Source organism: Ambystoma mexicanum, chromosome 13, assembly GCF_040938575.1.
Source record: "Ambystoma mexicanum isolate Mex_15411 chromosome 13, UKY_AmexF1_1, whole genome shotgun sequence".
Lineage (NCBI taxonomy): Eukaryota > Metazoa > Chordata > Amphibia > Caudata > Ambystomatidae > Ambystoma > Ambystoma mexicanum.
In genome coordinates this window covers 682976165-682988926 of record NC_090938.1, presented here as the reverse complement: position 1 = coordinate 682988926, position 12762 = coordinate 682976165, and the positions used below count along the sequence as shown (strand labels likewise).

At 46.1% G+C, this 12762-nt stretch overlaps 1 protein-coding gene across 2 annotated transcripts in view; it reads right to left on the bottom strand.

The window, feature by feature from the left end:
• CDK12 (cyclin dependent kinase 12) overlaps positions 1-12762 on the bottom strand; it is a 629271-nt gene that overhangs the window by 365724 nt on the left and 250785 nt on the right. For both annotated transcript variants that reach the window (XM_069634721.1, XM_069634722.1), the window contains exon 3: positions 4614-4787. In XM_069634721.1, the coding sequence (XP_069490822.1) occupies positions 4614-4787 (174 nt within the window). The remainder of the gene's footprint in view (positions 1-4613; positions 4788-12762) is intronic.

Below are 12762 nucleotides of genomic sequence, written 5' to 3'. Positions count from 1 at the left end.
AAATGGTTCACCTCACTACTGAGAACCATGAAAAAGAAAAAGCTAGAACTAGAATGGAAGAAAGAATATGACCAAGGTAAGAAAACTCAGTTCCAAAGGCAAATCGGATCATACAAGAAAAATTGAAAAGGCAAAGAAAAGGCACTATGACGAAAATCACCAAAGCCACCAACACACAAAAAGAAATGTTCATCATAAACGAAATGAGAAACCAACCAGGTTGCAACAACACTCAGATACCATCCCAGAAATTAATCAACAACCTAGGGAATCATTTCAAAAATAAAAATCGACAACATCCAACAAATCATACAAAACAGACCTACCATTCCTAACGCACAACCAACCAGATCCAACGAAGAGCCCGAGCACAACTTCCCGGAAATATCAGTAGAGACATTCGTCACGCTGGTAAAAGATAGCAAGAAAGCAACTAGCCCATGGACCCCTGCCCGCCAGACATCTGCAACTCAATCCTCACACAAGGAACGCCATTAGAATACTACAGAAATCTCTTGAATCTGTCACTCGCAACAGGGACTGTACCACGATCCTTCAAATTAGCGTTTATTAAACCACTCCTTAAGAACACAAGTGGCAACGTAGAAGACCTCTCCAACTATAGACCTACCACAAACATCCCCTACCCAGCAAAACTCCTAGAAACCTACGTATACAAACTAACTGCTGGACCAAGCACAAGTCTGCTTCAGACCCACGAGAGTAACAGAATCGGCACTCCTATCAATCTGGGATGACCTAAAGATAAAAACTGACTCTGACACAAACACAGACCCGATTCTGCTTGACCGCTACAGTATTCGACACAGTAAGTCATGACACCATCAAGAGATTAGAAGAAAAAGGTATAAGAGACTTAGCACTACTCTGGATAAAGTCATTTAAATCTGCTCCATGAGTGAACGACTGCAGAGAAACCCAAGGATCCTCATTATCACCACTGTACTTCAACATCTACCAGACTCCACTAATCAAGATCTTCAAAAAATACAATCTTACATGCTACAACTACGCAGACGCCACTCAAATTAAAAAAAACAAAACGTAGATGCACAAGAAGAAAACAACTCTAGGAGAGTGCCTCAAAGATATCTACGACTGGATGAACACCAGCAACCTAAAAATCAACCCAGGAAAGACCTAAATCATGATTATATCCAAAAACCAAGAGACCACCACCTACATACCAGGGCTGATAGAATTGGGACCCGCGCCCACACCATCAAAACTTAGTCAAAAATCTGGGAATCCTAATTGGACAACACACTAACACTAGAACCACAATAATTAAGAAATGCTTCTTCCTCCTTCATTCAAAAAAGAATCCTACCATTCCTATCCTTGCGGGTCATGTCCTTCACCCACAAAACACTGACAATCATCGCCCTCATGTCAAGAATCGACTATGCCAACAGCCTCAACCTCGGAATGCCTGCTGAAGAAACTGCAACACATCTAAATCGCAGCAGCTAGACTTCTCCCCAAACTATCTAAAAGAGATCACATCACACCTGCGCTAAAAATGCCACTGGCTTCCAATCAAACAAAGTATAACTTTCAAAACAATGTTCATAAGATACAGGGCAATCAGCGGCCAGGGAGCAGAATTCCTACAAAAGCCATATACAAGGAACAAATTTGGGGGATCCCCTTTCTCCCACCTGGTGGCAAAAACCTGAAACAACCTCCCAAAAGTAGTAACACAAAAGACCACCTAAAACTGAGAAAATTACTCAAGATCTGGCTCTTCAATACCTCAGAACCAAACGAAAACAACTGAAACAAAACCTGAAATGCAAAGAGAGCCAGTCGAAAAATAAAACATGAGGGCACAGATAACACCAAGAACCAACAGATAAGGGGACCACCCGCAAGAACTAAAGAGGCAAGGCTGAAATGACAAAGAGCGACTACCCAATCAGGACAGAATAGCTAACAAGGCTGACCCGAACAACCGGCACAATTATCAACCTTCCCCACTACCAAGAATCCCCTGACAGACATGACAACATTACCCAATGTGTAAACCACCAACCCAACTTTGCATCCACACTATCCAACTATTACCTCACGCTCATAAGACAACCATCTTCAAACCTACCCCTCCATATAAGCTAACCCACCAGACTAAACAAGACCACTAGCGCTAGACTAAGAAACCCTAAACCAAGCTAATAAGAAGATTGAATGCACTAGACTGACGCACACAAAGCCCTAGCAGACTACGTGGAGATGGACTGACATCCAAAACTACTTACCCGACACACACAACGAAAAATCAATGGAGACGTAGATATGGGTATTCCCTTGGATGAATCTGGACATGGTGGCAAGGACTGAACTGCGTCCCACACAGATAGAGCTTTGTGTACGGGCTTTAGGTCACAACTAGATAGATCCACAGGGATCAGTTTGCATCAAGCACAGACTAGGATTCAAGGGCCGGCCTGGGAAACTGAGACAGACTAGCGCAACATATGGACAGAGAGGTGAGAGATAGCCTTGTGTCATGCTGAAACAAGATCACTTTAAGGAAGAAATTCATCTAAACCTTGAAGACACAAAATTAATGTGCGTCTCTTTAGACAACAATGCTAATAACCAACCCTACTAAAACCTCACCCCTCTTCATAGACCTCTCAAACCCTAACCAAACACAACCATACCTCAAACCACAACAACCCTCACACTACACCGCAACCACAAACATCACACAGTGCCTTGCACAACAGCGCACGACAGACACTGACCAGATACCACACCAAAAAGCTCAGCGAGTGGTGTTAACCGAACTGACGCTGCCAACAGCACATCACAGTTCCCTTGCTCTTTATCCAAACTTTGCCCTACTAACGTACCCAAACTTACTCTCCTTTCTTTTAGTGCGAAGGGACCACTACAGTGGCGATAGTGCACAGTATAAATTATATGATATGGCATTTACAACGCGCCCATAGACAAGTTTGTCAAGGCATGAAAAATATCCTTTAACATTAACATCTGGAAGGGGGTCAAGCACCAACCATCACAGGAAAGTGAGGAATAAGGACACTACTCCAGGCTAACTTAAGATTTCCTTACTGTTAGTGGTACTTTGAGCCAATAGGTTGGACAGAGGATGTTTATGTTAGATGTTCTGACGAACACCCATTTATTATTTTCTAGAACAGGGAACCTTCATATAGAGTAGGCATTTTCTTTGCTTGAATAAAACTAGACACTTTCAAACGCGTTTTCTGGTCCGACTCCTATATCTGACTTGCCACATCATTTAAGAATCGTGTGGGAAATTTTGTATGAACCCCGATTGGTTGTTTATGGTCATCTTACTTCTTGTGCAGAGTCTCTTGTGGAATAGCGAAGAGATGTTTTCGTCTTCATCCTGTAAGTGGGGGGCATGATCGCTGAGGCAGTTCCTGGGGACTTTATGTCCTCAGAGCCATATGGTAGGCCCTTTTTCTCACACTACGGATCTCAGATTAAGGCCTCAGTTGTTCCATTCTTAGATTCTCAGAATTCTGTCTTCTACCATCAAGGTTCTCAAAATAGCCTTTTGGGTGTTACAGTTCATACAGGGGTCTTTAATACTCTCCAATAATTAACTTTTACATCGACATATCACCCTCTGCTCAGGGTTTGGGACCAAAGAGGCACAACATATCACTTTATGCTGGACCTCACTTACAGTCCCTTAAAACGTTCTAGGTTTAACATGAGGTGTTTGAATTCTAACAAATGAGCTTGAGTGCTATGGTTCTTGAAAAGACAAGGTAGAGTTGGCATGACTTCAACAAACCCACCTGCTCCGCAAAGACAAATCTATATAGTGTAGCAAGCGTAAACCCCTAAAATATTTTGCCTCTGCAAAGAGAAGAAAAGAGGCAAATATACCATTTAACAGAGGTATACACTTCAAACTGGAGAAACAATACTCTGACAAAAACTGTAGATTTCATCTTCTGGCGGGGTTCTTGGAAGGTAGAACAATATATTGGCTACAATTTAAGCTTCCAACTATGGCCACAACCAATGTTATGATCATTTCTTTCATACTCGACTGGCATTCCTGGAATGCTCCATATTGCAAGCAGGGGACTTCAAACTGATTCTCAGCTCTCATATGGGGAGATCTACATGTAATAGCTAAGAGATGCCACCAGACATACATTACACCCGTTCAAAGAATGCTTACGGACATCGGGACAACACAAAACGAACAGCAGAGTACACAAGTTTTTCAAATTCACATAGGTAGCGCCAGGATCAACTACATACTGCTAGGAGACTTACTCGTTTCCATGGTCAAAGGACTCGAGAACAGCAGTCATTACATGGTCAGATCATGCCGTGGTCTTCTTTATTCTCTCTTTTGAAACCAGAAGAGAGATGACATAGGTCATGGCGGCTCAATACCTCACTTGAGAGAGAATTCTCACGAAGGACATTGAGATGGACATTATAAACTACTTAAAAGAAAACCCTTTGGGCCCCACCAGGGAGGCTCAGTAAACAAGACAGCGTTAAAGCATTGAATAGAAAAAGCAATTAGGATAAAGAAACATCCATATTGGGCAGGTGTGGGCTCAACTTACTTCGGCCTCTTTCTGAGAGGTTGCTGAGGTGGTGGTGTTGGTGTTCTTCGTTCTGGGGAGTCCGGCGGTGATGGATCACCACCTGGAAGCTCTGGTGGGAGTGGAAGATCTGCAAGTAGGTGCCGCATTCGCTGCTCCTTCTTCACAGGTTTAGGTGGAGATACTTCTTTTGGGCTGCATTTAAAGAACATATCTTGTGAATCAGGAAAACTTTTTCAACTGTAAAAAAAACATCTACTAAAAGTAGAATTGTGATCCTCTGCATTTATAAGCAACACATGTTATTTACAGATTTTCTATGCAAATTGTATGGTTCCTTGTGAACCTTTAAATGTCTCATTGTGCACAACACCTATATAACATTTGACAGTTTACCTCAAATAAGGTCCCAAGATCCATAAAGTCCACTTGGCCCCCGCCTTTGCTGAGCCCCGTTAGAGCGTGTCGGCTCCCAGGACACGAATAGCACCTCATAGATAGCAAGGTTTGGACTGCAACTCTCCCCCCCCATATGTTGCTCGCTTCCAGGAACAGAAGCGCTGTGTTCTGTTCAACAACTGAAAGATGCCTCCGCACTCACAAATTGCAAATTGTTACTAGAATAGATATTTGAAGGTGTCATAGTTGTCGAAAGGGTCCATCATCACACCAAGTTCAAAGAAACCCAATAAAGGGGGGTGTTAAACATGTCATAGCTGATTGTTTGATATGCATTTTGTATATATGTAACTGATGTACGTAATTCGCTCTCTTGCGTCCCTCAAGGTCTAAAGATGCACATCGCGGGGGCGTGAGACCGAGTTGGCCAACTGAGACTTTTGCTTTGCAATAAACCTTTGGGGATACAACCTTGTGTCTGGCATATCTATCGAGTGCGGTGACTCGCCTTGTTTCCATAGACGTAAGGGACCCGTAGGGGCCCCTTTCAAGATGGCGCCCGAATAGGGACCCTCCCCCCACTTGTTGCATTGCATACGTTGTAATTGAGTAAGGCGAAGAGCGGCGAGGACGGGACGATCGAGCCGGGATCAAGAAGTGTTCGGGCGCCCTGTAGAAGTGATGAGACTCCTTTGCAGATCTGCACACATATGATCCCTGATCGACTTGCCTGGCTAGAGAACAAGGCGGCGAGGGTCCCGAAACGAGGCGGAAGCCAAGAAACGCAGACACGTCATTTGGTGCGTCAGTATACAGACGACTTGATTTATCAGGTGAGTCATTCCCCGATTCAAAGTAATCCTGATATTGGTTGAGAGTTGACTTTGCAAAATCAAACACCCTAGGTAAGGTTGATTAACCAGGGGGAAGGTTAAAACATGCCTGGGGTATTGTCCACCCTAGCAGAGTTTTTCCGCTGTGGTAGACAATCTTTGGAAGATGGCCAAATTGCACCACCTGGGGGAACGCCGGCGTATGAGATTTATGTGAAGTATGGTGTGGGTGCGATAATATTCTGAGAGACTTGGCATAGGCAAACCAGAAAGCAACAAGACCATCAGTGGCCGATTAATGGTAGTTTTTTTTAGATGGCGAGAATAGATAACTTGGAAAGGGTGTTAAGGAAGAAATCAAATGCTGCTGGAGAAGGGAAGCAAGGCTCCAATTTAAAAGTAGAGCGAAGCATGCGCGCAGGCATAAATCGAAAGGTGAAGTAGCGGAAGAGAAAGAAGAGGAGGAGTGGACGTAGAGTCTAAGAAGGTCAGGTAGACGTGACCAGTTGAATATAGAAAGAATATACCCACAACGAGAATTACATATAGCAGATGAATTGATAGAAAACATATTGACTCATACAAAACAAGGCCCAAGATCAGAAGTGAGGCCAACCACGTCAGTAACTAGTGCTCAAACCCCGCCCGTAGCCCAAACTCTCCCTCCGGTAGGTCAAGCCCCCCCCCGCCCCCCCCCACAGCCACAGACCGCGCACGTAACACTTCCTATTAGCCAACCAGGCCCACAACAGACACTCCCTGTTCCCATTGTCCCATCCGCACCTGCCGCCTTAGACGCAGACTCGGTACCGTCCTTTCCTCCCGGGGTTGAAATTGAAACCACGGGGGCGAGAGGCGGGACTGAGCAACGGGGATGCACGAGGGTAACTCGCAGCGCGATCAGCAAAGAAAGGAAGGTGGAATTGCAGCAACAGGCAAAAATGTATATAGACTGGAATGATGGAACGGCAGCATTGGCCTCAATGTATGACTTCCGAAGAAGCAATGAAAGACAGGTAGTGTTGGAATGCATGGGCGAATATTTGGTGGAGAAATGGAAACACTTAATTGGGAAATTACCACCATTTGAATGCATTAGCACGCTGTAGGGAGAGGGATGAAGAAGTGAGAGAACATGTATATGGACTTTTTGAACTTAAAGATGAATTAGATAATGATTATGCCGAAATGTTTACTACACCTGGGTACAGGGGTAAGGATATCGGGAGACCTCAGAAGGGAATGCAGGGGTCACATAATGAACGACAGCAGTTACCATCACCAGGGCAGAAGGAAATGGTGGACGAATTATCGTTGTTAAAACAGATGGGGGCAGACTTGAAAGCATGCCTATTGAAAACACAGGTACTACTGCAGCAAGTAGTAGGACACAATAGAGGGAGAGGGAACGCACAAGGAAGGAGTAATTCGAATATGCATGGGAGAACAGTGGGACCAAATCAGTGTGCGTATTGTAAGGAGGAAGGACACTGGCGAGCGCAATGTCCGCATCTGCAGAATAGAAAAGGGTCTGGTCAGAGGAGACAGCATAGAGGACACCAACGAGCGAATTGACCAAATAGGAATAGTATGCAGCAGCACCACAATAATGGAGGTAATCAAAACCAAGCCCAAAACCAAAGTGCCCCTAACCAGAGTCGGGGACAGCAAAACCAACAGTATGAAAACCAGAGTGGGGGGAAATAGAGGAAAGAGTGGGAACGTCTTCGATACACAGCCAAACACGTATTACAGTAACAGTAATGATTACACATCGGACAATGTGTTATTTCCCCAATAGGACAGCCCAGGACAGGGGTCGGAACCAGTGTCTATTTCCGTGAATCAGAGAGGACCCTACGTAGAAATAAGAGTCGGGAATGAGGAGCAACACTTTCTTGTAGATACAGGAGCGCAAAAGTGTTCAATAGACCACCACTTGGTTCCGGATATACCACTGTCAGGGCAAAAGAATGTTTCCGTAGGGTTCGCAGGTACACGAGTCATAAACCCAGTATCCCAACCAGTCCCAGTTACTATAGGACCATTCACTGAACACTGTCCTTTCCTTTTAACAGAAAATTGTGGGGAGAACCTATTGGGATTAAATTTGTTGAAAAAATTAGGTTCCGTTATACATTGCACGGCAGACACGGTGTTCCTAACGATTTGGCCACAAGATGCCCGTGTCAGAATTCATGTCTGAAACTTTACCAGGAGAGCTAAGTAAAGTACCAACCTGTATATGGGCAATGCATGACAACGATGTAGGATGCTTGAAAATAGAGCCAGTAAAGATCATTTTGAAAGAATGTGTTACCCTCCCGCGAATTCCCCAGTACAGAATTTCGGCTGACGGTGAGAAAGGATTGAAGAGTATTGTTACAGATTTGGTGAAATTAGGGGTAATTGAAGAAATTACAGGTAGTACATGCAACAGCCCGATACTTCCAGTTAATAAAAAAGGAGGCAATGAAGTACCATACCGTTTTATAATTTATAAATAATAATAATTTGCGCGCGCTAAACAAGGTAGTAGATCCACAATTTCCTTTAGTGCCAGATGTCGCGCAATATTGACAATGATACCTGTTTCAGCAGAATATTTTAGTGTAGTTGATCTAAAAAACGCATTCTTCAGCATTCCAGTGGACAAGGACAGCAGATATTTGTTCGCGTTCACATTAGGACGATCATTTACATTTACGCGGATTCCGCAAGGTTACACGGAAAGTCCGAGTATTTACAGTAGAGCATTGAAAGAGCAGCTAGACATGCTAGAATTACCAGTGGGTTGTGTACTCTTGCAATACATAGATGATCTATCGTTAGCTGCTGACACAGAGGAGATTTGTAAAGAAAGCACTGTATTACTACTGTCACACCTAGCGGCACATGGCCATAAAGCTAGTTTGAAGAAATTTCAATATAATCGAAAGGAGGTGGCCTATTTGGGCTACCTACTTTCGAAAGAAGGGAGAAGGCTAACGCCAGAACGCATAGAAAGTATTTCTTGTATGCCTATTCCAAAGACACAGAAGGGGTCAGAGCCATAATAGGCATGGCTTCATATTACCGACAATGGATTGGTAGTTTTGCGTTAATTGTGAAACCGATGGTGAACTTGACTAGAAAGGATGCGGTTATACCTTTACAGTCGGATGAGGAATGTCAGAATGCATTTGATCAAATGAAAACTGCATTATGTTCGGCTCCAGTTTTGGGCACGCCGAATTATGAGAAGGTTTTTAGAATGTTTGTGTGTGAAAGTGAAGGATGTGCATTGGCGGTTTTGACACAGGAACAAGGTGGAAGAAATAGGCCATGAGGCTATTTTTCAAACAAAGTTCTGGCCTGGTTACACTCTAGAGTGGGCCAGGATTGCATTAGAAACCAAGATCTGAGAGATTTACGTAGGGTTCATGATAAGTGGTGCTCCACCAGTAATACTAATTGCATTGTTAAAGGTTGCGGTCAAAGTAATTTGCCATTTTCTTTTAGTCAATGCATAAATATGCAGTCCATGCCTTCCCCTACTAAGCTGAGAATCATTTTCAACTGATTTTGTTTTTTTTTTTTAGGAATTATGAATTTTCTTGACTCAATATATGTTAATTTGCTATGCTGTATGTTAGTCTGTCAGCACACTGAGATCCATGGGCGTGCTGCGCTTATATAATAAATAAATAAGTTACTCATTGTAGTGACAAACTTACTCTTAGTCCCCTTTCCTCCATACTGCATGGGCGATTACAACTGAATGTAGCCCCCAGGGTGGAGAGGTGACCCTCCTAAGAAAACAAGTTCCTTAACACTGCTTGCACAAATGCTGCATCCGACCTGGAGCTGGTATCCAAACAGTTGTGGATTGCAGCAGGCCAAAGGCATAGCCCACATAGCCGCCCTGCTGATGACCTGCATGGAACATGTCTCTGAAAAGCCACAGTTGTAGCTTTGGCTCCGATAGCGTGGGCATGCATATTTGCTGGGAGTGGTTGATGCTGCCCCACATAGGCCTCTTTGATGGCTGCCACCATTCATCTTGCTGTGGAGGCTTTGGAAGCTGGATAGCCGGGCCTTTCCCCTACCGAAGGTGACAAAAAGCTTCCGATTTACAGAAGCATATAGTCATGTCTAGGTAGTATTTTAGAGCGCGCCTGACGTTTAGACAGCGCAGAACCCTATGAGCATCGTATTTGGAGTCCACAAAGAAGGTGGGTAACACTATCTCCTCATTCAGGTGAAAAGAGGAGACCACCTTTGGTAAAAATGTGGGATGCATTCTAAGCACCACCTTATCCTGATGGAAAGTAGTAAAAGGATCTGACTACAACGGTGCCTGGATTTCACTGACCCTGCGTGCAGATGCGAGTCCCATCAGTAGGGCTGTCTTAAAAGGGACTACCTTAATGTCAGCGGATGCCATGGGCTCGAATGTCTTATGAGCCAGGGCGCCCAAGACCAGGTTAAGATCCCACACCAGGTGTGGCTTCTTGATAGGCGGGTAGAGCTTGTTGAGGCCACCAGACATCTTTTAACCACCGGATTAGAGGAAGAAAACACCCCCTCCTCCGAGTTCCGGTAGGCTCCGATTGCCACCAAATCGGTGCGACATGTGTCCACCTGCACCCTGAGTATGCAAGGTATGCAGAGAAGGATAGGACATCTTCCAGAGTGCAGGACAATGCATCAACCTCCTTTGACGAAGCCCAGTGGCAGAACCTAGTCCATTTGCTTTTGTACTGGCTCCTGGTAGCCTCGCTCCTAGCGGCCTGTATGATGTCCAGGTTAGCCGGAGACTGATGTAGATGCCTTAATATGACCTGTTCAGGAACCACGCCGCGAGGGCTAGTTTTAGGGGGGAGGGGGTGGATGACCATGCCCCCTGCTGTGAGGGTAGGTGATCTGGACCCAGCGGAAGGTGCACTGGGGCCTGTTCCGACAGGCTAAGTAGTTCCAGAAACATGGCCTCGCGGGCCACCACAGAGCTATCAGGATGACCCGGAGGTGCCAGGCCTCGCTCATCTTGCAGATTACCCTGTGTGCCAGCGGAGTGGGAGGGAAGGCATATGCGTTCATGTTCTCCCATTGTATCTGCATTGCATCGCCCACAGAGCCGCAGCCCTGTACCTGGCAGGACGTGAACAGGGATGCCTCCTGGTGGACCGGGTGGCAAAGAGATCCACCTGAGGATGACCCCATCTGTTGAAGATCCCCTGAACGATGTGTTCGTGCAACTGCCATTCGTAGTTGCCCGCACCCAGTCTGCTGAGCCTGTCCGCCTCCAGGTTGGGCTCCCCCGGGCAGTGGATTGCCCTCAAGTGCATGTTCTCCAGAGCCCACTCCCAAATGTTGACTGCCAAGGTGCATAGGGTAGGAGACCCTGGTGCCACCCTGCTTGTTGATGTAATACATGCTGGTGGAGTGGTCTGTTTGGATGAGGATCATCTTGCCCCTGATCATCAGAAGGAAGGGTTTGAAAGCAAGCCAGATTGCCTTCAGCTCTAGTCAATTGATATGGGCCTCCTGTTCCTGAGGAGACTAAACTCCATGGACGCTGTGGTTGTCCAGGGTGGCTCCCCAGCCCTCCACGAAGAGTCTGTGGTGATGGTGATCTGCGGTGCTGGCTGCCTGAAGGGTCTGCCAATCCTCAAGTTGCAGTCTGTGCTCCACCAGACAAGGTCCTGGAGGAGAAAGGGAGAAATGCAGACTAGTTCCACCAGCGAACCCCGTTCCTGACACCATGAGGCTGCAAAGTGCAGTTACAATCGTCTCATTTTGAGCCTCGTGTATGGCACTACCAGTAGACATGCCGCCATGATACCCAAGAGATGTTGGTACCACCACGCCGAGGTCACCGCTCTGCTGAGAAAATGATCCGTGGTCCCCCTGAAGGCTGTGATCTTGTCCTCAGAAGGAAAACCCCTCTCGGAGCTTGTATCCCAGATGACGCCAAGGAACGTTAGATTCTGTGTTAGCTCCAGCTGTGACGACTTAAGATTGATGGAAAATCCCAATTTGTTTAGTGTATTCATGAGGGCGGAGGAGGTGTGATCGACTGCCTCCGAGTATCTCGCCGTGACGAGCCAGCCTGGGTACGGATAGACCTGGTGGCCCGAGAAGGGCTGCCACCCCATTCCCCAATCTGATAAATGAATTTAGGCCAAAGGGTAGAACCTTGTATTCGAAATGGAAGCCCATGTTCCTGAACCTCTGAAAGGACCAATGAGCCTGCCATATCGGGACGTGTAGGTATGCGTCCTTCAGATCCAGGGAGCACATCCAGTCTCCCCTGCACACCGTCTCCGCAATAAGCGCTGGGGTAACCATCTTGAACTTTTGAAGAGGGAGGGAAAGGTCCAACACAACACTAAGGTCAATCTGGTTCTTCTTGTGTATGGATGAAAATCCTGGAGTAGAAGCCCATACCCTGCTGGGAGGCTGGTACTTTTTTCACTGCCTGACTCTCTACGAGCCATCAAATTTTCCACCAACAGATTTGCTGCCCCAATCTATGGAAGTGGAGGAGAGGAGGGGAAGAAACCGGTAGGCGGTAGTCCGTGGACACTACTGAGAGGATCCGGGGGGTCCGTGTGCCAATACTGTGCCTAAAGGGCAAGCCTGCCTGCGTGCCCTCACTGGAGACACGTGGACCCAGAGGGGCGTGTCATGTTTTTTTTTTCCCGCTGGGGCTGAGGAGGGGGACTGAAAGAAGCCCTTATTCCCCCACCTTGCGCTGCTTACACTGGTGCCGGCTTGGAGAACGGTCCGGCTGTCTTGACCTTTGTTCCTGGAAGCCCCGTAACCCCCCCAAAGGTCTGCCCCAAGTCGGAAACGTTGGTGCATCTGGCTGTACGTCTTGGGCGTGGACTTCGTAAGGATAGATAAGGATTTCGCAGTCTGGACTTTTTCTTCTTATCCAGTTCCTCATCGGTGGT